This window comes from Phycodurus eques, chromosome 3 (genome assembly GCF_024500275.1).
Source record: "Phycodurus eques isolate BA_2022a chromosome 3, UOR_Pequ_1.1, whole genome shotgun sequence".
In the NCBI taxonomy this organism is placed as follows: domain Eukaryota; kingdom Metazoa; phylum Chordata; class Actinopteri; order Syngnathiformes; family Syngnathidae; genus Phycodurus; species Phycodurus eques.
Genome location: NC_084527.1, coordinates 34,257,543 through 34,282,618, shown reverse-complemented (window position 1 = coordinate 34,282,618; position 25,076 = coordinate 34,257,543). Strand labels below are relative to the sequence as shown.

At 44.4% G+C, this 25,076-nt stretch overlaps 1 protein-coding gene across 5 annotated transcripts in view; it reads right to left on the bottom strand.

The window, feature by feature from the left end:
* Positions 1-25,076, bottom strand: part of rad17 (RAD17 checkpoint clamp loader component) — a 50,974-nt gene that overhangs the window by 2,150 nt on the left and 23,748 nt on the right. For 4 of the 5 annotated variants that reach the window (XM_061673225.1, XM_061673224.1, XM_061673227.1 and 1 more), the window contains 5 exons: positions 19,735-19,835; positions 19,510-19,656; positions 19,158-19,286; positions 18,639-18,759; positions 11,756-11,813 (listed from right to left, as the gene is read on the bottom strand). In XM_061673225.1, the coding sequence (XP_061529209.1) occupies positions 11,756-11,813; positions 18,639-18,759; positions 19,158-19,286; positions 19,510-19,656; positions 19,735-19,835 (556 nt within the window). The remainder of the gene's footprint in view (positions 1-11,755; positions 11,814-18,638; positions 18,760-19,157; positions 19,287-19,509; positions 19,657-19,734; positions 19,836-25,076) is intronic. The other variant, XM_061673226.1, reaches the window with a different exon arrangement.

Genomic DNA, 25,076 nt, shown 5'->3' with positions numbered 1-25,076 from the left:
TGGAGAATGTTTAAAAGTACTATGGAGGAGTTAATGACCTCTGAACTAGGGATGCACATTCTGAATATTGTTTAAATTTATCAATCGTTTATCAATAACCATAGCATATCCCTAGTAATCTGGATATAACATTTTTTTATTCCAAAATATTTGTGATGCAAATTAATGAAAACGTTTACCCTCTCAAACTCTAAGTGGATAACAACATTGGCCTGTATTTCAAGCTCCACAGGAAGGACACTTTTTTCCTAGCCCTTCTACAGAACACACAATGCAGCTAAGGATGATGTCACCATCACTGTCCGTGCTAATCAGAAGCCATGGCTGTTGGGGCAGATCTATAGACTAACTGAAGGTCTGCAATGCGGCTTTTACTGTGGATCTGGGGATGAGGATGACCTGAGGACAGCCACGGCCAATTTGTCCCGTGGCATCAGGGAGGTCAAGAGGGAGAACTCCAGGAAGATTGCCCAACGCTTCAGTGACAGCAGTGTCACCAGAAGTCTGTGGCGTGGTATTCAGACCATTACGGACTATAAACCCTCACCACAGACCTGCGACAGCTCCACCTCCTGCTAAATGAACTAAATGACTTCTTTGCGTGCTTTGAGGCACACAACAACACCCCTCCACACAAGACTCTATCTCCTCCTCGTGACCAAGTGCTGACATTGACAGCGTGAAAAGATCACTCGACAGGATCAACATCCAAAAAGCCCCGGGCCCAGACAGCTGAAGTCACAGATGTCTTCACGGACATCTTTAAAACCTCCTTGAGTCAGGGTGTTGTCCCCACGTTCTTCAAACCCACCAACATCATCCAGGTCCCGAAGAAGTCGTCTCCCTCCTGCCTTAATGACTACCGTCCGGTAGCACTCACTCCAATGGGGCTCAACACTTTGATGTGCAACTGGCTGCTGGACTTTCTGACAGGGAGACCACAGGCAGTACGGGTCGGCAGCAACACATCCAGCACCATCACTCTGAACACGGGGCCCATCAAGGTTGTGTGTTGAGTCCCCTCCTTTTCACCCATGACTGCAGACCGACATACAGGACCAACCACTTCATCAAGTTTGCAGACGACACAACTTTGGTGGGTCTCATCAGCAACGGGAACCAGACAGACGACAGGAGTCTGGCCAGATGGTACATGGACAACAATCTCTCCCTAAATGTGGAAAAAAAACGGAGATTGTTGTGGACTTCAGGAGAGCGCACTGCGGTGGAGAGAGTGCGCACCACCAAGTCCCTGGGACTGCACATCACCGAGGACCTCTCCTGGATCAGCAACACCTCATCACTGGCCAAGAAAGCTCACCAGCGTCTACTTCTGGCGCAAGCTGAGACGAGCCAGAGTCCCGACCACCATCATTTACTCGTTCAACAGAGGGACCATTGAGAGTATCCTGACCAATTGCATCAGTGTGTGGTACAGAGTCTACACCACATCCTGCCGCAAGAATCTCCATTGCATAGTCAGCGCAGCTGAGAAGATCATCGGAACCTCTCTTCCCTCCCTGCAGGACATTTACAGCATCCGCCTCAGGGAGGAGACTACGGAGTCTGCAAGCCAGGACTAGCCGACTCAAAGACAGTTTTATTCATCAGGCTTTCACAAATCTGAACTCTCTGCCCGCTCTGCCCCCTCTGTCCTCTGCCCAGCTGAACTCTGACGCCCCACAAACATGCACACACACAGACACACACCAGCCACTTTAGCAGCATTGGGGTTTTGTCATCTTATTTATGCGTTTTATTTTCTTTGGTTCTCTGACCTTCTGACCTTGACTATGTCGCACACGTCACCTGATCTTTGATATTTGCACTTTCAATTAATACTTTTTATACTGTATATACCATAGTGCCGGCCCCGCCTGTGTGGAGGTTGCTTGTTCTCCCTCAGAATCAGAAATCAACAGTAGGTGTTCAAGTCATCAGCTAGTCCTTTACTGTTCTCTGCTCGGGGGGATGGTCGCTTGTAGTTCGTTGGTGATTGTAATCCACGCCAGACTGACAAGAGTCATTACTAGTAAGATGATTTTCCTGCTTTTCTGCCTAATTTCTCTTTGCAATGTTAATTTCTTTTGTCAGATGGTTCCGAGTTTGATTTTACAGGGCTGTTATCGCCACTTCGATAGGCGTCCTTTTTAGGCTGGCGAAGTTACTAAAGTTTGGCAGTGAACCACGGCTTGTTATTGAATGTGCGAAATGACTTTGTTGGTACACACACATCTTCAAAGAAACTGATATAGGATGTGACACAGTCCGTATATTAAGCCAGGCTGCCAGTTGAAGTTTCAAAAGACACCGTTCCTTATTGAACTGAGGCCATCATGATGATGTCTTTCCTGTGCTTGGCACATCAGCGAGGGTGGAAGTCAGACCAGAGAACAGGCCAGAGAAGCTTGGACCTTCAGGTATCAAACTGCTTCTTGCTCCAACACCCACAATGCCTCATAAACGTCAGCGGAAACATGATGATGCCCTCCAATTCCTCCGTGAGTCCAATGTGGCCAGTCAGAGGCGCCATGAAGAGTTGCTGGCTCAACTGAAGTCAGCCCAGCAAGGGTTCACACCAAACACGAAAGTTTGCTTCACCTCGCATCCTTTGCTTTTGAGTTTTATCTCGGGAGTATACACATTGAATGCGCATTTGCTTTCCTTCGCACTGTGAATGTGGAAGAGGAGGGACATCTCCTACGGGAGGCGAAGACAGCATTTCTTCCTGCCATAAGCGAACAGCAATGGACGACGATTTGACCTGCATTGTGGCTCTGTACTTGTGAAAGTCCAAACGTCTTCAGAATGGCAAACGCCGTCGTGCTTGGGTCCACAACACCATCCAGAGGTGCACGCAGCTTGGTGAATTTCACCACCTTCTCCAAGAGCTGCGTCTGGATGACTGCAACTTTCAGTGCTACATGAAGCTAACCTGTGCCCAGTTTGTTTGCTCGAATCGGTCACAGGATTTCTCTCCAAACTACTAAACTACAGGCGTTCCAACTCAGCTGCGGAGCACTTGTCCTTTTGTCTCCGGTGAGAGGTAGTTTCGTGTAATTAATTATTGGTGTGTCACAATAAATTAATATTCATTATATCTACTGAGTCACACTTTGCAGGTTCACTATAGTACTAATACATGTGCCAAAGACAATGTGAAAATAATTACATATCGCTGCCAAATTGTAAAACGCAATGGATTGATGAAAGAAATGGCATGAATGAGGTCGGTCAAATTAGGGTTCAGTGTCTTGCCCAAGGACACTTCGACATGTGGACAGTCGTAGCTGGGATTCGAACTAGTTATCCTGTAACTGGACGACCTGCTCTACCTACTGAGCCACAGCTGCCCTACCTTACGGACGCACACACACAAAGAGCTAACACTCGTCCATTTTGTTGGGTAGGGAGCGTCGATTTGCGAGGTGGATCGACAGGAGCGCCAATCTGTATCCTCTCTTACGGCCCTTTAATTGGATGCTGCCGTGCTTCCTCCTTCGTCGCCTTTGCCTCCATGCGCCATAGACCACAGCCGCCCTACCGGTGAGTAACTCGGAGAAAGAACTGAGCGGATTTGCGAAAGTTGGTGAAAAAAAGTCCGGGGTAGGCTCCCTCATATTTAGCAAGTCTTCCCTTGTGTAAGTGAGTCGCGTAATGTCTTCAAAGATGAACGAAAAACACAAAAACATAGACAATACTAGAGAGCAAGTAACCGAGGCGACCACACGGGTAGGCGCCATCTTGATTAAAACTATAAAAACTAAGACAATCTTGAGGCGACCTAGAACACCATGGAGGAGCACAATGATGGTAAAGACCTCGAAATCAAAGTGGAAGAAAGCAGAACGTAAGTAGAGAAAAACTAAACTCCAAATTGATTATGACCTCGACAGTCTTTGTCATTTCAACCAAGCGTTAGTCAGGGCTAGACAGCAACACTTTTCTGAAATCATGAGTAAGACAACAATACGCGCACTCCGTTTCCTGTGGTTGACAAGCTCTCAACCCCCCCACACACACCCCGAATCAGAAAGAACCAGAATTCCTAACAGCAGATAATTGCAATGCATTTGCTGGTTTAGTGAAAAAATACAATCCATCAGGTTAAATATCAGCACAAATCAGCAAAATGAGAAAATGATACGACATCTGAAGCCACTCAGGAAAAAGTCTATTACCATGTCAGAATTTGATCGTTGACAAAAAAACTGCAGAGAAAACGGTTCAGCAGCTGAAACCATCAACGAGCTGAGAGGGGCCTACAAGGCCCATCCCTTCCCCGGCGTCTCAGACCATCTCAATGTACGAGTGTGCCCAGAAGGTTCCCTTGAGGCACTTCAAGACTGTTTCTCCACCACAGACTGGACCATGTTCAAACAGGGTGCCACCTACAACTCCATCACAGACCTTCAGGACTACACAGAGACTGTTACTGCCTACATCAGCACTTGTATGGATGATGTCAACATCACTGAGTCCATTAAATCCGTGCTACAGATTACAGCATCTGTGATGGTATGGGGCTGTGTTAGGTCCGCGACGTGGCATTTAGATCTGGGGATGAGAAGGGCCTGAGGACAGCCAGGGCCAATTTGTCCCGTGTCTTAAGGGAGACCAAGAGGGAGTACACTCCAGGAAGATCGCCCACCACTTCAGTGACAGCAGTGACACCATCAGTCTGTGGCATGGTATTCAGACCATTATGGACTATAAACCCTCACCAAAGACCTGCGACAGCTCCACCTCCTTGCTAAATGAGGCAAATACTCGCTTTGAGGCACACAACAGCATCCCTGCACACAAGACTCCACCCCCTCCTGGTGGCCACGTGGTGACACTGACTCTGGACAGCATCAAAAGATCTCTCAACAGGATCAACAAACATGCCCAGATAGCATACCTGGTCGTGTTTTGAGAGACTGCAGCTGAAGTCACAGAAGTCTTCACGGACATCTTTAACACCTCCTTGAGTCAGGGTGTTGTCCCCACGTGCTTCAGAGCCACCACCATCATCCCGGTCCCGAAGAAGTCGTCTCCCTCCTGCCTCAATGACTACCGTCCGGTAGCACTCACTCCCATTCTGGAAAGCAAGTTGACTCCTAACCTAACCATACCAACAGTGAAGTTCGGAGGTGGGAACATGATGGTGTGGGGCTGTTTTTCAGCACATGGTACTGGTAAACTTCAAATTATTGAAGGAACGATCAATGGGCAAATATATAGACATTCTTGACAAAACTCTGCTGCCATCTACGAGGATGATGAAAATGAAATGAGGATGAACCTTTCTTCAGGATAATAATCCAAAACATACTGCCAAGGAAACTCTCATTTGGTTTCGAAGAAATAAATAAAGCTGCTCGTCTATCCCAAGTCAATCACCTGACCAATCGAAAATCTATGGAAAAAACTGATACTCAAGATTTGAAGACTGCTTGTGTGGAAAAATGGGCCAAAATCACAACAGAGCAATGCATGCGCCTCGTTTCTCCACACATCAGGCGTCTTGAACCATCCATCCATTTACCTCCGCTTATCAGAGGTCGGGTCGCGGGGGAAGCACCCTCAGCAGGGAAGCCCAGACTTCCCTCTCCCCATCAACTTTCTCCAGCTCTTCCGAGGGCATCCTGAACGTTCCCAGGCCAGCCGAGTGACAAAGTCTCTCCAGCGTGTCCTGGGTCTCCTCCCGGTGGGACGTTCCCGGAACACCTCATCTGGCTCCTCTCAATGCGGAGGAGCAGCTGCTCTACTCTGAGCCCCTCCCGGATGACCGAGCTTCTCACCCACTCTCTAAGGGAGAGCCCGGACACAGCGGAGTAAACTCATTTCGGATCCGGGATCTTGTTGTTTCGGTCACGACCCACAGCTTGTGACTATAGGTGAGGGTAGGAACGTAGATCGACTGGTAAATCGAGAGCTTCGGACCAATACAAAGTTTGCTTCACTGCAGACGCTGCACCGATCTGATATTTGAACTACTCCACTTGGGGCAGGATCTCATCCCCGACCCGGAGAGGCCACTCCACCCTTTTCTGACTGAGGACGATGGTCTCAGATTTGGAGGTTAGGGTTTCATCACAGCCGCTTCACACTCGGTTGCGAACCGTTCCAGTGAGAGTTGGAGATCACGGCTTGATCTACAAGAAGCAGAAATGCAATACTGAGGCCACCAAACCTGACCCCCTCTACGCCTCTGCTGCGCCAAGAAATTATTATATATTATGAACAGAATCGGTGACAGCCCGTGTCACCTGGTTCTGCACCCCATACTTTAGAAGCACCCCCCACAGAACTCCCGAGGGACGCGGTCGAACGCCTTCTCCAAGTCCACAAAACACATGTAGACTGGTTGGGCGAACACCCATGCACCCTTGAGGACCCTGCCGAGGGTGTAGAGCTGGTCCACTGTTCCACGGCCAGGACGAAAACCACACTACTCCTCCTGAATTCGACTTCCTGACGGACCCTCTTCTCCAGCACCCCAGAATAGACCGTACCAGGAAGGCTGAGGAGTGTGATTTTCCTGTCGTTGGAACACACCCTCCGGTCCCCCATTTTAAAAAGGGGGCCCACCACACCAGTCTGCCAATCCAGAGGCACTGTCCCCGATGTCCATGCGACGTTGCAGAGACGTGTCAACCAGGACAGCCCCAGAACATCTAGAGCCTTTAGCAACTCCGGGCAAATCTCATCCACCCCCGGGGCCTTGCCACAGAGGAGCTTTTTAACCATCTCTGTGACCTCAAACCCAGAGATAGGAGAGCTCGCCTCAGAGAACCCACACTCTGCTTCCTCATGGGAAGGCGTGTCGTTGGAATTGAGGAGGTCTTCGAAGTATTCTCCCCACCGACTCACAACGTCCCGAGTCGAGGTCAGCACTGCCCCATCCTACACAGTGTTGATGGTGCACTGCTTCCCCCTCCTGAGACGCCGGATGGTGGACCAGAATTTCCTCGAAGTCGTGCGGAAGTCGTTCTCCATGGCCTCACCGAACTCCTCCCACGCCTCAGCTTCGTCTTCTTGACTTGGCGAAGCTCGTTTTCCTGCTTCCTCCACCTGCGAACCATGGATTCGTTGATCTTGAATTCTCTCGCGGCTGCTCGATTCCCATGTTCCTCCGCGTAACTGATAGCTTGCAGATTGAACTGCGCTTCGTAAGCCTGTCTCTTCGTAGGTGCCATTTTCGGGGGTCCTTAGCCAAACCGATGTTTTGCACAATGCACATACCGGCGCTATAGACCTACTGGGGACGTGCCTTTAGCGTCCTCCTTCACACGCACCCTTCCCCCTTTAACGGCCGCATGCTGTCCTCAGCCACGTCCGCTTTTCCTCTGTATAAGCACCGTGTCGGCAGGAAATGTTCCCAGTCAGTCAAGCGGAGCGGTCATCACACAACAATATTTATAGATTTTGGAACTCGGTGCACACACAAGGCGTGCCGCATTATAAGGCGCCCCCGTCCATTTTGGAGAAAATTTAAGACTTAAGTACGCCTTATGGTCGTGAAAATACAGTACTTCTGTTTTGGATCATTGTCCTGTTGCAACACCCATTCTCCTTTGGGCTTCATCTGTTGGACTAATGGTCTTAGGTGCTTCTGCAAGATATCTTAATCAATTTGTGAATTAATTTTTCCACTGACGATAGCAAGCTGTACAGGCCCTGAGTGAGTGAAGCACGTCCACACAATGATGCTCTCTCTACCATGCTGCACAGTTGGGATTAGGTTTTGGTTGGTGTGCTGTGCCATTTTTCCTCTCCACAAATGGTGTTATGAGTTCCTCATAATCAATTCAGCTTTGGTTTCATCTGTCCACAGAATATTTGGTCAGTAGTGCTATGGAACATCCAGGTGCTCTTGAGCAAACTTCAAGTGTGCAGCAATATTTATTTTAGGCAGCAACGGCTTCCACTTCCCACTACAAGCTGCTCAACTGAAGAAGTTAACTTTTCAAAGACGTTGTTTCCATCATAAGTTTAATATTCGAAATCTGTCACTGTAGTTTAAGTCTGTTTTCTTTCATTTGTTGCCAGACTTCATGGTTCTGTGGTTGAGTTGGGCTGCAAAGTTAAGTTTGTGTGTGTTTCACACCTGGTAAATTCATTTATGTTGACTTTTCGGCATCACTCGCTTGGAAGTACGCATTTACTTGTGTGCCCTTCTTTCCCTATAGTGTCTGTTGGCATCTTAACTAACTTCAAACTTTATACAGTTACTTTCTCAGTTTTCTAAATTCATTTTTATAAAGTTTCACAGATTATTAGTTCGGGTACTAAAAATTAAGTGCACTCCAGTCTGGTTGTCTCATCACTAAACCAAGTTGTTTCATAGAGAAAATGTTGACTATTTTACAGACCCTTTCCAAAAATTTTGAATATCATGGAAAAGTTTATTTTTTCGTAGATTATAGATTCAGGGCTCACAATTTCAAGTATTTTTTTATTTTTATTTTTACATAATTTGGGCTTCCAGCTCATAAAACCCTCCAGGAATTCAAAACATTTGAATACTATGAAGAAATCACCATTTACTTCTCATTTTCATCAGGAAAAAAAAAAAGGAAGAAATTACAGTCACAATAAATCAATCAAAATATGGTACTTTCAAAACGGTATGTTAATCTTAAATATCCCTGGATGAAAACCCTTTTTTTTTTCATAAATCCCTTGATGCGCTGTGGCATTGAGGCAATCAGCCTGTGGCATTGCCTGGGAGTCATGGAGGCCCAGATTTCCTTCATGCTTGCTGTGAGTTCTTTTTTTTTGGGTCTGGTTCCCCTTATTTTCATATTGGTAATACCCCATAGATTCTCAGTGGGGTTTAGATCCGGCAAGTTGACTGGCCAGTCAAGCATTGTGATGACATGGGCATCAAACCAGGTTTTGGTGTTTCTGGCAGTATGGGCAGGTCCTGCTGGAAGATGAAATCTGCATCTCTGTACAGATCCTCAGCAGAAGGAATCATGAAGTCCTCTAAAACATTCTGGTAGACTGTTGCGGTGACCTTGGATTTAAGAAAGCAGAGTTTGGTGCACTGGACATTGAACCCAAAATCATTACTGACTGCGGATATTTCACACAGGACCTCAAGCAGCTTGAGTTCTGTTCTTCACCAGTCTTCTTCCAAACCCTTGGACCTTGATTCCAAAATGAAAGGCACACTTATTTCAATGAAAAAGAGGACCTTGGACCACTGGCCAACAGTCCAGTCCTTCTCCTTGGTCCAGTTGAGACGCTTCCTACGTTGGCTCAGAGGTGGCTTGACCAGACGAACCAGACAGTTGTAAACCATCTCCTAGATGCGTCTGAATGTGGTGGTTTTTGAAGCTGTGACTCCCACCTCATTCCACTCGTTCTGGATCTCTGCTTGATTCTTGAATCTTCTCTGTTTGATCATCCGCTGAAGCCCACGGTCACCTATTTTGCTGGTGGATCTTCTGTCATATTTTGTCCTTCCACTCGACTTTCCATTGATATGCGTGGACACACCACTCTGAACAGCCAGCCTCCTTAGCTATGAACATTTGTGGCTTACCCATCCTATGGAGGGTATCAATGACAGTTTTCTGGCCAGTTGTCAAGTCTGCAGTCTTCCCCATATTGAACCCAACTGCGACAATTGAACCAAACTGAAGCAATTTAATGACACCGAGGGAAACCTGTGCAGGTGCTTTGAGTTTCGTAGATGATTAGTTTCTGACACTCAGTATAAAACATTCATGGCCTGCAAAATTTGGGTTGATTTCTTTACAGTTTAAAAAATTTTTGAATTCTTGATTTTGTGGGTTTTATGAGCTGGAAGCCCAAATTATGTAAAAATAAACAAAATAAATACTTGAAACTGTTTAAATTGTGGGCCCTGAATTGGTGAGGTTACACACTGATGTTGGACGAGAAGGCCTCGCTCTCAGACTTTGCTCTAATTCCTCCAAAAGTGTTTTACAGGGTTGAGGTCAGGTTTGTGCAGGCCAGTCAAGTTCCTCCACATTAAACTCGCTCATCCATTTCTTTATGAACCTTGATTTGTGCACTGATGCACAGTCATGTTGGAACAGGAAGGGGCCATCTCCAAACTGTTCCCACAAAGTTGGAAATGTCCAAAATATTAGCCCTTGAGCTCCAGTGAAAGGAACTTTGAATGCTTCAGCATACCAAGAGATTTTGGACAGCCAAACAGATTACCTCTTCCTGTTCCAACATGTCTGTGCACCAGTGCACAAATCAAGGTCTATAAAGACATGGATGACAGAATTTGGTATGGATGAACTTGACTGGCCTGCACAGAGTCCTGCCCTCAACCTGATAGAACAGCTTTGGGTTGATTTCGGGTGGACAGTGAGCCAGGACATCTTGTCCAACACCAGTATATGACCTCATAAATATGCTAGGGTTTACACGATCAGAATTTTTGGTTCCTATCACAGAGTTTTAAAAAAAACAAACAAAAAAAAAAACAACTGATCACCGATCCGATCACAAGATGGAGCAATGTGTCTACTGAAATGACTTATTCATTTACTGTGTATACTTGTGTACTGTATACCGAGTATCTTCAAAAATATTCTCCAGTCAGTTCATGCATTCTAATCAGTCAGGTCAAACCAACATTACAACATGACAGAAATAATGGGTGGTAACTTACTGGAATTAAATTACTTTATTGTAATTATATTACTTCACAGACAGACACTTTAAAGCATGATTCAACATAACGCCGGCATGTTTACGTACAACCGTGAGTGCTAGCACTAGCTTGCTAGGCTACATAACGTTTTGTTTGCTGCTTGTGAGCCGTATCAACCGTAACCATTAAAAGTACGTGAACGTACCTCAAGCAATCCTTGAACGAATGTCTTCTCCCGATCACTGGTGACCACCACCACCACACGTTTCTTTCCCCATTTTATTCTTTTTTGACCAACACAATACACGCGCGATCCATTGTTGTTGTTGTGGGCGTGGTAACGAGTGTATCCGGTCGCGTTTGATTTGACAAAGCCCAGTGATCGTAAATGACATCAAAAGACACGCGACAAGGCTAAAAATAAACTAGCTTTTGGATTAAAATATACTGTATACGACGGCGACACAGAGCAAATGCGGAGCCGATCAATGATGTAACTGATCGGATCGGCGAATTATGACATGAAAGCCGATCAGCCAAGCAGCATAAAATGCAAATGTTTGGACGATACCGATCCAGCCGATCAGAGCGGTGTAACGTCTAAAATATGCTCCTGGAAGAATGGGGGGGAAAAAGATAAACTCACTCCTAAACCTTGTTGAAAGCCTTCCCACAAGAGTTGAAGCTGTTACAGCTGCAAAGGGTAAACGAACATATTAAACCATATGGATTTAGTGTGTAATATCACTTAAAATCATATGCGAGTCAAAGCAGGTGAGCGAATACTTTTGGCAATATTGTGCAACACTGAGACAGCAGATAGTCGAGCCTGTACATAGAGTGTAGGTTGTTTATTGCGTTTTGTGAAATAGCTCTGTGTTATTCAAATATGTACGAGGACAATTCAGGATTAGTACTTAAACTTGATTTAAAAAAATCTTTATTGATAATTTATTAATACTATAGACAGGGAGTTGGATATTAAGAAATCCACACAAATGAAAACTACTTGTCAGAGGTAATGAATGTTAAAATTATTTGTATGTTCAAAAATGGTCAAATGAATAGACAATGATTCATTGGGTACATCTGAACCAGACAATAAACGGGATAGAATCGGAACTGTACCTTACAGGGAACCTCTTCAGTGACATGTGACCCACATCCTGGATAAACGTTATCTGATCTGAAAAAATATGTTACATCACTCAACATGTTTCTTGCACAATAACAGTTTTTTTTTGCTTCAAGCTGTTGTACTCTTTTACTCACCCAAATTATGTAAAAATAAACAAATACTTTAACTTATTTAAATTGTAGGCCCTGACTATATAATCTATGAAAGTTTTATTTTTTTAATGGAATTATGGAAATAAGGCTTTCCATGATATACATTTTTTTTGGAAAGGGTCTGTATTATGCGATGACTAGCACTGCTGCTGTTTAATTGTGGCCTTGACTCTGGCTTTTTAGATGAATTTTTCGACAGGGCTCGAGACTGCGACCAAAATGGCCGAATATGCGACCATTTTTTTCCCCAATGTGTGCGAGTAAATATTTCATGTGGTGCACTTTCCCAAGTGCGTGTTTTAATGCTCCCTGAACACAGTCTCACTACATCAGACATGGTGGTTGAAGATACAGTGGGTACGGAAAGTATTCAGAACCCCTTAAATGTTTCACTCTCTTATCTCCAGCTTTTGCTAAAATCATTTGTTCATTTTCCCCCCTCAATGTACACACAGCACCCCTTATTGACAGAAAAAAAACGGAATTGTTGAAATTTTTGCAGATTTCTTAAAAAAGACAAATTAAATACCACACAGCCATAAGTATTAAGACCCTTTGCTGTGACACTCATATTTAACTCGGGTGCTGTCCATTTCTTCTGATCATCCTTGAGCTGGTTCTGCAACGTCATTGGAGTCCAGCTGTGTTCGATTATACTGATTGGACTTGATGAGGAAAGCCACACACCTGTCCATCTATACAAGACCTTACAGCTCACAGTGCATGTCAGAGCAAATGAGAATCATGAGGTCAAAAGAACTGCCTGAAGAGCTCAGAGACAGAATTGTGGCAAGGCACGGATCTGGCCAAGGTTACAAAAAAATTATGCTGCACTTATGGTTTCTAAGAGCACAGTGGCCTCCATAATTCTTAAATGGAAGACGTTTGGGACGAACATAACCCTTCCGAGAGCTGGCCATCCTGCCAAACTGAGCAATCGGGGGAGAAGAGCCTTGGGGAGAGTGGCTGAGCTCCAGAGATGCAGTAGGAAGATGGGAGAAAGTTCGAGAAAGTTAACCTTCACTGCAGCCCTGCACCAGTCGGGACTTTATTGCAGTGGCCCCACGGAAACCTCTCCTCAGTGCAAGACAGATGTTAAGCCCGCAGTTGACTAAAAAACACCTGAAGGACTCCAAGGTGGTGAAAAATATGACTCTCTGGTCTGATGAGACCAAGATAGAAATTGTTGGCCTTAATTCTCAGTGGCATATGTGGAGAAAACCAGGCACTGCTCATCACCAGTCCAATAACATCCCAACAGTGAAGCATCGTGGTGGCGGCATCATGCTGTGGGTGTGTTTTTCAGCTGCAGGGACAGGGAGACTGGTTGCAATCGAAGAAAAAATTAATGCGGCCAAGTACAGGGATATCCTGGATGAAAACCTTCTCCAGAGTGCTCAGTGCCTCAGACTGGGCTGAAGGTTCACCTTCCAACAAGACAATGACACTAAGCACACAGCTAATATAACAAAGGAGCGCCTTCAGAACACCTCTGTGACTTTTCTTGAATGGCCCAGGGACGGGAAAAGGATTGCCATGTACTGCAATCTGCATTCATGACTTACGCGGAGTTGTGTCTTTTTTTTTAAATGTCGTGTTGTCTGACATGTTTATGTGCAGCTGTGTGTCTTATGTGCACATTTATTTGGCGCAGAAAAACATCCCCACGGAATGATGCTGCCACCACCATGCGTCACTGTGGTGATGGTATTTGTCAGGTGATTAGCGATGCCTGGTTTCCTCCAAACATGACGCCTGGCATTCACAGCAAAGAGTTAAATCTTTGTCTCATCAGACCAGAGAATTTTCTCTCTCATGATCTGAAAGTCCTTCAGGTGCCTTTTGGAAAACGCCAGGCCAGCTGCCTTTTACGAAGGAGTGGCTTCCGTCTGGCCACTCTACCATACAGGCCTGATTGGTGGAGCACTGCAGAGACGGTCGTTCTTCTGGAGGGTTCTCCTCTCTCCACAGAGGACCGCTTGAGCATCTGGTTTTTGGTCACCTCCCTGACTAAGGCCCTTTTCCCCCGATTGCTCAGTTTAGACGGGCGGCCAGCTCTCGGAAGAGTCATGGCGGTTCCAAACTTCTTCCATTTATGGATGATGGAGGCCACTGTGCGCATTGGGACCTTCAAAGCAGCAGAATGTTTTCTGTATTATTCCCCAGATTTGTGCCTCGAGACAATCACGTCTCAAAGGTCAACAGACAATTCCTTTGACTTCATGCTTGGTTTGTGCTCTGACATGCACTGTCACTTATGGGACCTTATATAAGTCATGACCAATCAACTGAATTTACCAGAGGTGGACTCCAATTTAGCTGTAAGAACCTCTCAAGGATGAGCAGTGGAACCATGATGCACCTGAGCGGAATTTTGAGCTTCGTGAGAAAGGGTGTGAATAGCTATGTACAGTGCGACCAGAAAGTATGTTCCACATTTTGCTTTGTTACAGACTTATTCTAAAGCTGATTGGAGTATAGTTTTAATTAAAAAAAAATCTACATGAAATATCCCATAATGACAAAGTAAAAACATTTTCAGACATTTGTGTAAATTTATAAAAAATTTTAACATTCAAACATAATAGGAACCTAAGTATTCACACCCTTTGCTATGACACTCAAACTTAAGCTCAGGTACATCTGATTTCCACTGATGATACTTGAGATGCTTCTACAACTTGAATGGAGTCCGCCTGTGGTAAATTCAGTTGATTGAACATAATTTGGAATGGCACACACCTGTCTATATAAGGTCTCATCGTTGGCAGTGCATATCAGTGCAGAAACCAAGCAATGAAGTCTAAGGAATTGTCTGCAGACCTCCGAGACCGGATTGTGTCAAGGCACAAATCTGGGGATGGGTACAAAAGAATTTCAGCAGCATTCAAGGTCCCAAAAAGCACTGTGGTCTCGATTATTCGGAATTGTAAGAAGAATTTGGAACCACCAGGACCCTTCCTCGATCTGGCCGTCCGAATAAGATGAGTAACCTGGGAAGAAGGGTCTTGGTCAGAGAGGTGAACAAGAACCCTATGGTCACTAAGGCGGAGCTCCAGTGTTCCCTTGCGGAGATAGGAGAACCATCCAGAAGGTCAACCATTGCTAACACACTCCACCAGTCAGGCCTCTATGGTTGAGTGGCCAGACGGAAGCCGCTTCTCACCAAAAGGCACTTGGCAGCTCGCTTGGGGTTTGCCAAAAGGCACATAAAGGAATCTCAGACCTGCAGAAACAAAATTTTCTGGCCTGATGAAACCAAAATGGAACTTTTGGGCCTGAATTGCAAGCGTTATATATGGAGAAGAAGAGGCGCTGCTCATCACCTGGCTAACACCACTACTATGAAGCATGGTGGTGGCAGAATCACGCTGTGGGGCTGTTTTTCTGCTCCAGGAACTGGGCGACTAGTCCTCATAGAAGGTAAGATGACAGCTACCAAATATAGAGAAATTCTTCAAGAGAACTTGCTCCAGAGTGCTCTGAAACTCAGACTAGGGCGTCGTTTCACCTTCCAACAGGACAGTGACCCAAAGCACCAAGCCAAGATCACAGAGGAGTGGATTCAGGAGCAGCCTGCGAATGTCCTTGAGTGGCCCAGCCAGAGCCTGAACTTGAATCCAAACGAACATCTCTGGAAAGACCTAAAAATGGCAGTCCACCGACACTGCCCATCCAACCTGACTGACCTTGAGAGGATCTCCAGAGAAGAATGGGAGAAAATGCCCCAAAACAGGTGTGCCAAGCTCGTAGAGATATACCCAAGAAGACTTGGGGCTGCCAAAGGTGCTTCACCAAAATATTAAGCCAAGGGTGTCAATACTTATTTACCTATAATGTTTAAATGTTTACATTTTCAATAAATTTGCACAACTGTCTGAAAATGTTTTAACTCTGTCATTACGGGATTTTGTGGGACAATCGACATTGTCCCAGATTATCGCACTACTAGTCACTTTAAACTGCATACATTCCTTGAAGTCTCGGCGCCCTTTGCACAATGGTCATTGCGCCGGATGGACTATTGCTATTGCTAGAGAACATTGTCAAAAAAAATAACAAAATTTACCGGCATTACCAGATTGCAAGCAAATTTTTATTGCTCAGTGACTGTTTTTCTCAAAGTCTTCTCAAAGTGTCTCAAAAGTATTCTCTGTCAATTGACTGTCTGTTGTCGGACTAGACTGGCTCCAACTACCGGACACAAATTCCTTGTGTTTTTTGGACATAGTTGGCAAAATAAAGATTATTCTGATTCTGATGAAGATTATTTTAACACTATACTCAAATCAGCTTCAGAATAAGTCTGTAACATTGCAAAATGTGGAAAAAAGGAAGGGGTGTGAATACTATCTGGTGGCACCGTACATGTGATTTCTTCGTTTTTTCATAAATTTGCAAAAATGTCCCTCCAAAAAATTTTCACGTTGTCCTTATGAGGTGAAATAAGCGGCCGAAATAATGATTTAATACAAAAGCATTTTTCTCCCTAAATATATTTCCAAAGGTGCTATTGACATGAAAATTTCACCAGATGTTGCGAACAACCCAAGTAATCCATACATATAAATAAAGTAGAAAAAATTAGATCAGAAATTAAGTTGTGGAATAATCTGAAATGACACAGGGAAGACGTATTGAGCACGCCAACTGGTAATCATTTAATACTTTGTCCGAAAATCTTTGTTTGCAATGACAGGTTCAAGACGGCTCCTTTATGGAGAAACTAGTCTCGTGGATTGGTCTGGTGTGATTTTGTCTCATTCCTCCACACAAGCAGTCTTCAAATCTTGAATGTTCCGTGGGCTTCTTTGATGGATCCCCAGTTTCACTTCTTTCCATAGATTTTCGATTGAATTCAAGTCAGCTGATTGGCTGGGCTATTCTAGCAGCTTTATTTTTTTTCTTTGAAACCAATTCAGAGTTTCCTTTCAATCATTATCCTGCGGAAATGTCCACCCTCGTTTAATTTTCATCATCATCATACATGGCTGCAAATATTTGCCAAGAATGTCTCGGTACATTCATCATTCCTTCAATAATGGGAAGTTTACCAGTACAATTTGCTGAAAACCACATCATCATGTTCCCCCCTCCGAACTTCACTGTTGGTATGGTGTTTTTAGGGTGATGTGCAGTGCCAATACTTCTCCAAACATGGTGTGCATTATGGCACCTAAAGAGTTAAATTTTGCTCTCATCCGACAAGACTATATTCTCCCCGTATTTAACTGGCATGTCCAAAGGTTGTTCAGCAAACTTTAAACGAGCTTTGACATGCTTTTTCTTCCCCAGCAATGGGGTCTTGCATGGATAGAGGCCATGGCGGCGGAGTGCATTATTCACTGTTTTCCTTGTGGCAACAGTACCTGCTAATTCTCTCCACAGGTGGTCCTTGGCTCTTTGACAATTCTGATTATTCTTTGTACTCATCTGTCAGAAATCTTGCAAGGACCACCTGACAGAGGCAAATTTATAGTGGTATTATTGGCTTTCCACTTACGTATTATGGCCCCAACCGTACCCACTGGAACATTCAGAAGCTTAGATATGCGCCTGTAACCAATGCCATCGTTATGTTTTGCAACTATTAGTTTGCAATGGGCTTGAGACAGCTCTTGGCTCTCACCCATCATGAGATCAGAATCAGAATCTTCAGAATCATCTTTATTTGCCAAGTATGTCAAAAACACAAAAGGAATTTGTCTCCGGTATTTGGAGCCGCTCTTGTCCGACAACAGTCAACTGACAGACAATACCTTTGAGACATAAAAACATAGTCACTGAGCAATAAAAGGTTACCAGTAATATGGTAATGCCGGTACAAATTGGAATTTTTTTGACAATGGTGCAAAATGATGCAGAGTCCTCGACAATTAGAGCAGTTTGAAATGACAATTATAACTAATAGTGTCTTGGCTCACACCTTGACACCTTTTTGTAGGCCATCAATCAGGACTGAACCAGCTGATATTCATTTGCACTGACAAGGAACTGGATTGCTGTTTGATTCTTGATAGATTTTAGGTGTTGTCTTCCATGCCTTTTTGCACCTCCCTTTCTTCATCTGTGTTCAACACTTTTTCCCTGTATCATTTCACATGATTACACCCAACTTCCTTTCAGATCTTATTTGTTCTACTTTCTTTCTATGTATGGATTACTTGGGTTGTTCCCAACATCTAGTGAAATAGCACCTTTGGAAATGTACTTAGTGAGAAAAATGGTGACGTGTAAAATACGAATTTCAGGCGCTGTGTGCGGCACACACACACACACACACACACGCACACACAGTGCATCCAGAAGTATATATATATATATATATATATATATATATATATATATATATATATATATATATATATATCCAATAAAATTCTTCCACATTATTTAAGGTCAAATTTACAATACACTCATATTTATCTCGTTGTTCAAATTCATTCTTGTGGTTTGGAAGGGGGGGGAATGGCAAAATGTGCCAATTGTGAACCTACAATGGATTGTGTATAAATTTGTGTGTGCGGGCGCGCGTGTCTTATATTTCCTTAGCATGTGACTAGACTGAGTACTGATTTGCGACATGGCAGACTAATTTTAAAGAACAGATAATAAAACACAAACATCTTGGACTCCAGTACAACATATCACATTGACATTGATTTTAAAACATAATATAATTGTACAATCCAGCAGTGACGAATATTTGTGCATGTGTCACCTTGGTTCCTCAAGGGGTTGGTGAATTTGGCCAGATATGGTAGCAACTCAGTCTGAAGGCTGACTGGTGTCATACAGAAGTGGCGAAACAGGCACTGAGCAGCCAGGCAGTTTTCCTGATGCTAACAAGAATAAAATCAGTCTAATTATGATATATAATTACAGGAAAGTGTAATTCAACAAGCAACAGATTAAAAGAAGGTGTAGGGGTTAGGGTTAGGGCAGATTTTGTACACTGAAAAAAAAGTACGTAATTTTCACTTGCACGTGATTAAAATGTAGTAAACTGATGTAATTTTCCCCTCTTTTCCTCAAAAATAAATGTTAGTTTCACACATTTTCATCATTTGCAACATTCCGTAAATTCCAAAGGTCTTTTTTCAGCATATTGTAATATATGATAATTAACAACCGTTTTCTAAAAATGAATTCATCAATTTTCCATACATCTTGTCCTCATTAAGGTTGCAGGTGAGCTGCAGCCTATGTATGCTGACTTTTACAGCTGTGTAAATCCCACCTTCTTGCTGACCAGCAACCAGTTGGGCTTGTGCAGTGGTCTGAAGCCAACAGCTACTTGTTGAGAGTTGGAGTGAAGAAGCCCTCTGGTGACAACTGAAGACGCATATTCCCCCATGGTATTACTACTCTGAGAACAGAACAGTGCAACAGTAAGGCAGATCAATATGAACAGTGTGTTTACTTAAATCCACAATCAATCTTATTTCACATGCAGACCCAGCCTTTGGTGGCTATTTGACACTGTATCAATTCAGAATATGTGTTTATTTTCGGTTTTTTTTTCTATGCACTAATATTGGACTGTGATTCTATTTTTTTTTTGTTTTCAAAATGTCAATGCAAAGGCTAACCATCCAATCAGATGTGAGGAGGTCAGCGTCAGACATATACTCGCTGGCTCTATCGACGTCTTCCATCCCAGAAAAAAAATCCAGGTAATTCTGGTGCAGGTACAGGTTGAAGAACTCCCCAGACACATACGAACGTTCTAAAACCCACTATGAGACAGGATAGGAGAGATGATTTAAAAGTGTTCATAAAGACTAAGTTGATGCAATGTTAATGTATACTGGTACCTCAGGGTCCACCTGTAAATTCTCTCTGTGGTGTTGCGAAAGGTGTGATGGTAACCGTCCAAAGGCACTTTCGGCTGCTTTCACACCTTCAGGACTCCCCCCTAGATTTATACAAAAATAATTTGTCTTGTGTTTGGGTTACATTTCATTTATCATTTACATTTCAATGCTCATTGAGGTATTCATCTTGGGCAATGTTACCATTTTCCACATTTGGTTTGTTTGAAACAAACTCGAGATACACGGTGGACACGTAGTGAAGTTCACTTATCGTGATGAGTGGTAGTACGCCAGAGATCCAATTATATATTCTCCCCCCATGAGGAGACTCACATTAATCAAGTCCGCTTTGTGTCGCAGCGGTTGGCTGAAGAATGAACTATATGTAAAAGTATAGTGTAGCACATTTCATACACAAGGTAAACTCAATGTGCTTTACATGATTAAAAGCATTTAAAAACAAAGGAGAAAAAAAAAAAGCTTAAACAGAAAATGAAATGTGAGTTCCTAAAACCATCAGTTTGTTTTCTGGGTTTTGTAATGGCTCAAGGGGAAATCAAAAGGGACTCTTCAAAATTGATGCCCTTATAATTGGTCAACCCCCATGTAATGCAAGGATGTACGTACAAAGGTTGTGGGGTTTGCAAATTTCTACAGACAACTCATGAGAAATTTGAACATTCAGTACCCTCGTCTTTGCATGAGCTTACCTCGCCACATAGACCCTTTGTGTGTAATTCTGCTTGTCAATCTGCTTTTCAGAAACTTAAATCAAGCTTTCCTTCAACCCCTGTCCTCACTCTGCCAGACCAGGAGTTTGTTGTGGAAGTCAACTCGTCAGAAATAGCAATCAGAGCGGTGCTCTCCCAAAAATGCCTCAAGGATGGTAAGTTATATCCTTGTGCATATCATTCTAAAAAAAACTTCCTCCAGCCAAGAAAGAAATTATGATGTTGGTGACCGTGAATTGCTGGCTGTCAAGGTGGCTACAGAGGAGTGGAGCCACTGGCTGAAGGGTGTTGGAACGCCATTTTTGATATGGACAGATCACTAAAACCTTGAGTGTCTTAAGTCTGCTAGAAGATGAAATGCTAGGATGGCTAGATGAGCCCTGTTCTTCACTAGATTCAATTTCACATCCAACTGGCCTGGCTCTATAAATGGTAAAACCTGATGCTTTATCACATATTTTTTTGTGAAGAAAAATCCGTCTCTGACTCGAAAACTATTTTGCCTAAATCATATTTTGTTTTTGGAAATTGAAGCTGTGGTCAAAGAGGCCTTGAATAATAATGTTAGCCCCCAAGATTGCCCCGCAAACAGGCTTTATATGGCCCCTTATTCAAAAAGAAGGCTTATTGATTGGGCCAACACAAATAGGACTCTGTCATCCAGTCATTGCCAAAACTCAATCTGTCGAGCAGCGCTTTTGGTGACCTCGTGTTAGGAGGGATATTACCAACAGGCTTAACAACTACACAGCTTTGTCTTACGAAAGACGGTGAGGTTATTGCTGTCAAACTAAGAAAAATGCCATAGACAGGCTCACGAATTGCGTCTGTATATGAATATGAGAGGTGTATGATAAACTGTATAGCACAGGCCATCAAATGGCACAATATGTGAATTTATACAGTCGTATGATATATTTGTTCATTCATGCACGGGTTAAAAAAAAAAAAAAAATGCAAGCTACCCACCAGTTACTTCAGTAGTTTTTTTTTGTTTTCAATGAATACTTAACTTTTTAAGTAGTAAAAATGAAAGTAAAAATACTGTCACATAAACTATAGCTACGTTTTCCTGGTTTGGTCATGTGACATTCCACTATAGCAGTTTGGCAGGGCAAAAACAACAACAAAACATGAAATCAATTGGAAACGCTCCATTTTAGATCTTATGATTCAATGCTCCATACGTGTCGGGAAATGCCTAGTACATTGCTTCAACGTTACAGAAAAAACCTAAAAGCATCCAGGATTTGGCTGGACGTCCACGTACGTACACTTCTTGAGTCGGTGGCCGGCTTCTAAGCGATACCCAATGGTCCCCTCAGTCTCCCCCTCAGATGGCGCCTAAAACATTCACGGTCCCGCCCCATTTCTTCCCAAGGTCCTATGCGGGATGCGACAACGGCAAATCTCCACCAGCGGTGAGAAGCGGCCCTCACGCTAGAGTACACACCAACAACAACTCCTGTCAGGATGGCAGAGGGGCATTTGTCATAAGCTGCCCTGCAGTCCTACTGTTGGAGCCTGGGTGGCGCTTTGCACCCTCTCGCTCTCTCTCTCCCTTCCCCTCTTTCTTTCCAGCACCTTCCTCGGCCGCGCACCTGTCACTAATAAGCCCTTGTTACCACCTGCTTTTAAAGCCAGTCTGAACCCTGAACACTTTGCCAAAGTATTGAAGTTACTCCTGTGGTACAACGGCTCCCCAGTTACCAAGTAAGCTATGTTACTTCTCATCATCTTTCTGACCTCCGTGTTTCTCCTTGTCCTCAGTGTTCCCTCCGTGTTCCTCGTCAAGTGGATTCCTGTCACCACCCCGCCAAGCCAGTCGCCTGTCCTCGTCACCGCCTGCCACAAGTTCTCTGCCTCAACAACCCGCCAGCACAGCTCAAAGACCATCCCCATTCCACTTTTTTCAGTAAACTTGTCATCACAACCTCTCAGCCTCCACCTGCTCTTGGGTCCAGTTTATATCAACTTGTGACAGAATTGCTGTCACGAAACATGGCAAAACAGTGTTCTGAGGATACATTTCCGATATTTCCTCTAAATTTCCTTTGACGTATATGATAATTAACCCAACAATAATTACAATCTCCACCAAATCTCTGTTTTAATGGACCCTGGGAGCATCCCAAGCCTTCGACCAACTCAAAACCCTTTTCACCACTGCTCCATCCTCCGACATCCCGACCCCTCCCTCCAGTTTGTGGTGGAGGTTGACGCCTCGGACACTGGGTAGGGGCCGTCCTCTTGCAGCGAGACCCCATGTCCCAGAAACTTCATCCCTGTGCCTTTTTCTCCCATCGCCTGTCCCCTGCCAAGAGGAATTACGACGTTGGCAACAGAGAACTGCTAGCCATCGTTTGGCATTGGAGGGATGGAAGCACTGGCTGGAGGGGACTGAAGTACCATTTATCATCTGGACTGATCACAAGAACCTTGCTTAACTCCGTTCCACCAAACGTTCTGGCAGCGTGCAAGTCCTCAAGGGTGGGTAGGGGGGTACCGACAATCCTTTCAGCAGTTTTGATTGTCCGTTGCAGTCGGAGTTTGTCCTTTTTTGTAGCACCACCAAACCAGACTGTGATGGAAGAACACAGGACTGATTCGATGACCGCTGTGTAGAACTGCCTCAGCAGCTCCTGTGGCAGGCCGTGCTTTCTCAGAAGCCGCAGGAAGAACATCCTCTGCTGGGCCTTTTTGAGGACGGAGTTGATGTTGGTCCTGAGAGACTGTAATTCCCAGGATCTTGAAGGTCTCGACGGTTGACACAAGGCAGCTGGACAACGTGAGGGGCAGCTGTGGCGAAGGATGTCTCCTGAAGTCCACGATCATCTCTACAGTCTTGCGCGTGTTCAGCTCCAGGTTGTGTCGGCCGCACCACAGCTCCAGCCGCTCCACTTCCTGTCGATATGCAGATACGTCATCATCCTTGATAAGGCCGATGACAGTGGTGTCATCTGCAAACTTCAGGAGTTTGACAGCCGGGTGCGCTGAGGTGCAGTCGTTTGTTTAGCGAGAGAAAAGCAGCGGAGAGAGGACACAACCTTGGGGCGCCCCAGTGCTGATGCTGCGTGTGGATAAGGTGGCCTCCCCCAGCCTCACCTGCTGTTTCCTGCCCGTCAGGAAGCTGTAAATCCACTGGCAGATGGCAGGTGAGACGCTGAGCTGGAGAAGCTTGGATGAAAGGCGTTCAGGGATGATGGTGTTGAACGCTGATCTGAAGTCCACGAACAGGATCTTCACGTAGGTCCCTGCACTGTCGAGGTGTTCTACGATGAAGTGCAGTCCCATGTTGACTGCATCATCCGCAGATCTGTTCGCTCTGTAGGCAAACTGCAGGGGGTCCAGTGACGCTCTTGAGGTGGTCCAGCACGAGACGTTCAAAGGACTTCATGACCACACACGTCAAGGCGACGGGCTTGTAGTCATTTAGAGGTTGTAGGTTTCTTGGGGACTGGAATGATGGTGGAGCATTTGAAACAGGAAGGTACTTTGCACAGTTCCAGAGATCTATTAAATATCTGTGTGAAGACTGGAGCGAGGTGGTCCGCGCAGACTTTGAGGCAGGATGAGGACACATGGTCTAAGCCTGCCGCTTTGTTAATCTTTTGATGTTTGAAGATGCCTCTCACATCCTGTTCATGGATGGTTAACGCAGAAGTCAGAGGTGTGATTGTGGTCGGTGGTACGGCTGGGTGGGTGTGGGGTGGGGTGGGGTGTGAAATTGTCCTTTACAAATTCGTAGTGTGTGAGCGTTGTCCAGCAAAGCCTCAGAGATGTACAGCCTCGTCCCAAGTCCAGAACAAACTTGATGGATCGCTTAGCCTGAGTCAAGCGTGTGGCGAGACCTTGTCTATGCTGAGCAACAGTGTGACTCGAAACCCCATGGTGCTACAACTCCAGGTAAGCACAGTAAAGTACAAAAGTACTTACTTTTAAAATACTCAAGTATTCCAAGTATTTTCCATTACAATATCATGTAATAGTAGTTCGGAGAATCTGACTGTATAATGTAAATATATTGATTTGAGTTAAAAGCGATGGACGATGAGCTTCATCTGTTTTGTTCTAAGTAATGTAAAATCGTACTGTCGTAAAAAGAATGTTTTAAATGCAGCAGTAGTTGTAATATATATGAAGTAAATTGTGTAGAAATACATTTAAGGGTGTAGGATTACTGCAAGTTCAATACTAACCCAAACCCTGCTGAATTTGGACTCAAATAAACCAGCTGTACCAAAACTGAAGGTTGCAGTGACTCTTTTGTGCATAGAGATTGCGCCAGCCAGTAAGTCATAGACTTCACAAGAACATTGTGCCAGTTCCATGCCAACCTTGTACTGTCTTATTTTTTAAATCAACCTTTTTCAAGTATTTCAGAGCCCGATGGATGATATCCCATCAAAGATGTTTAAGGTTTCCTGGGCATGTTTTTTGTCATTTCTGAACTGGTTGCAACTTTCTAACAATTGTCCTTATTTATCATCACAATGAATAGTGGCTTTGTATGTTTGTCAGCAACACAAATAATTCATAGACTTTGTTTGTGTTGCACATATAAATGTCAAGGTCGATGAAGGGCAAAATTCTAACAGTGACAGATGACTC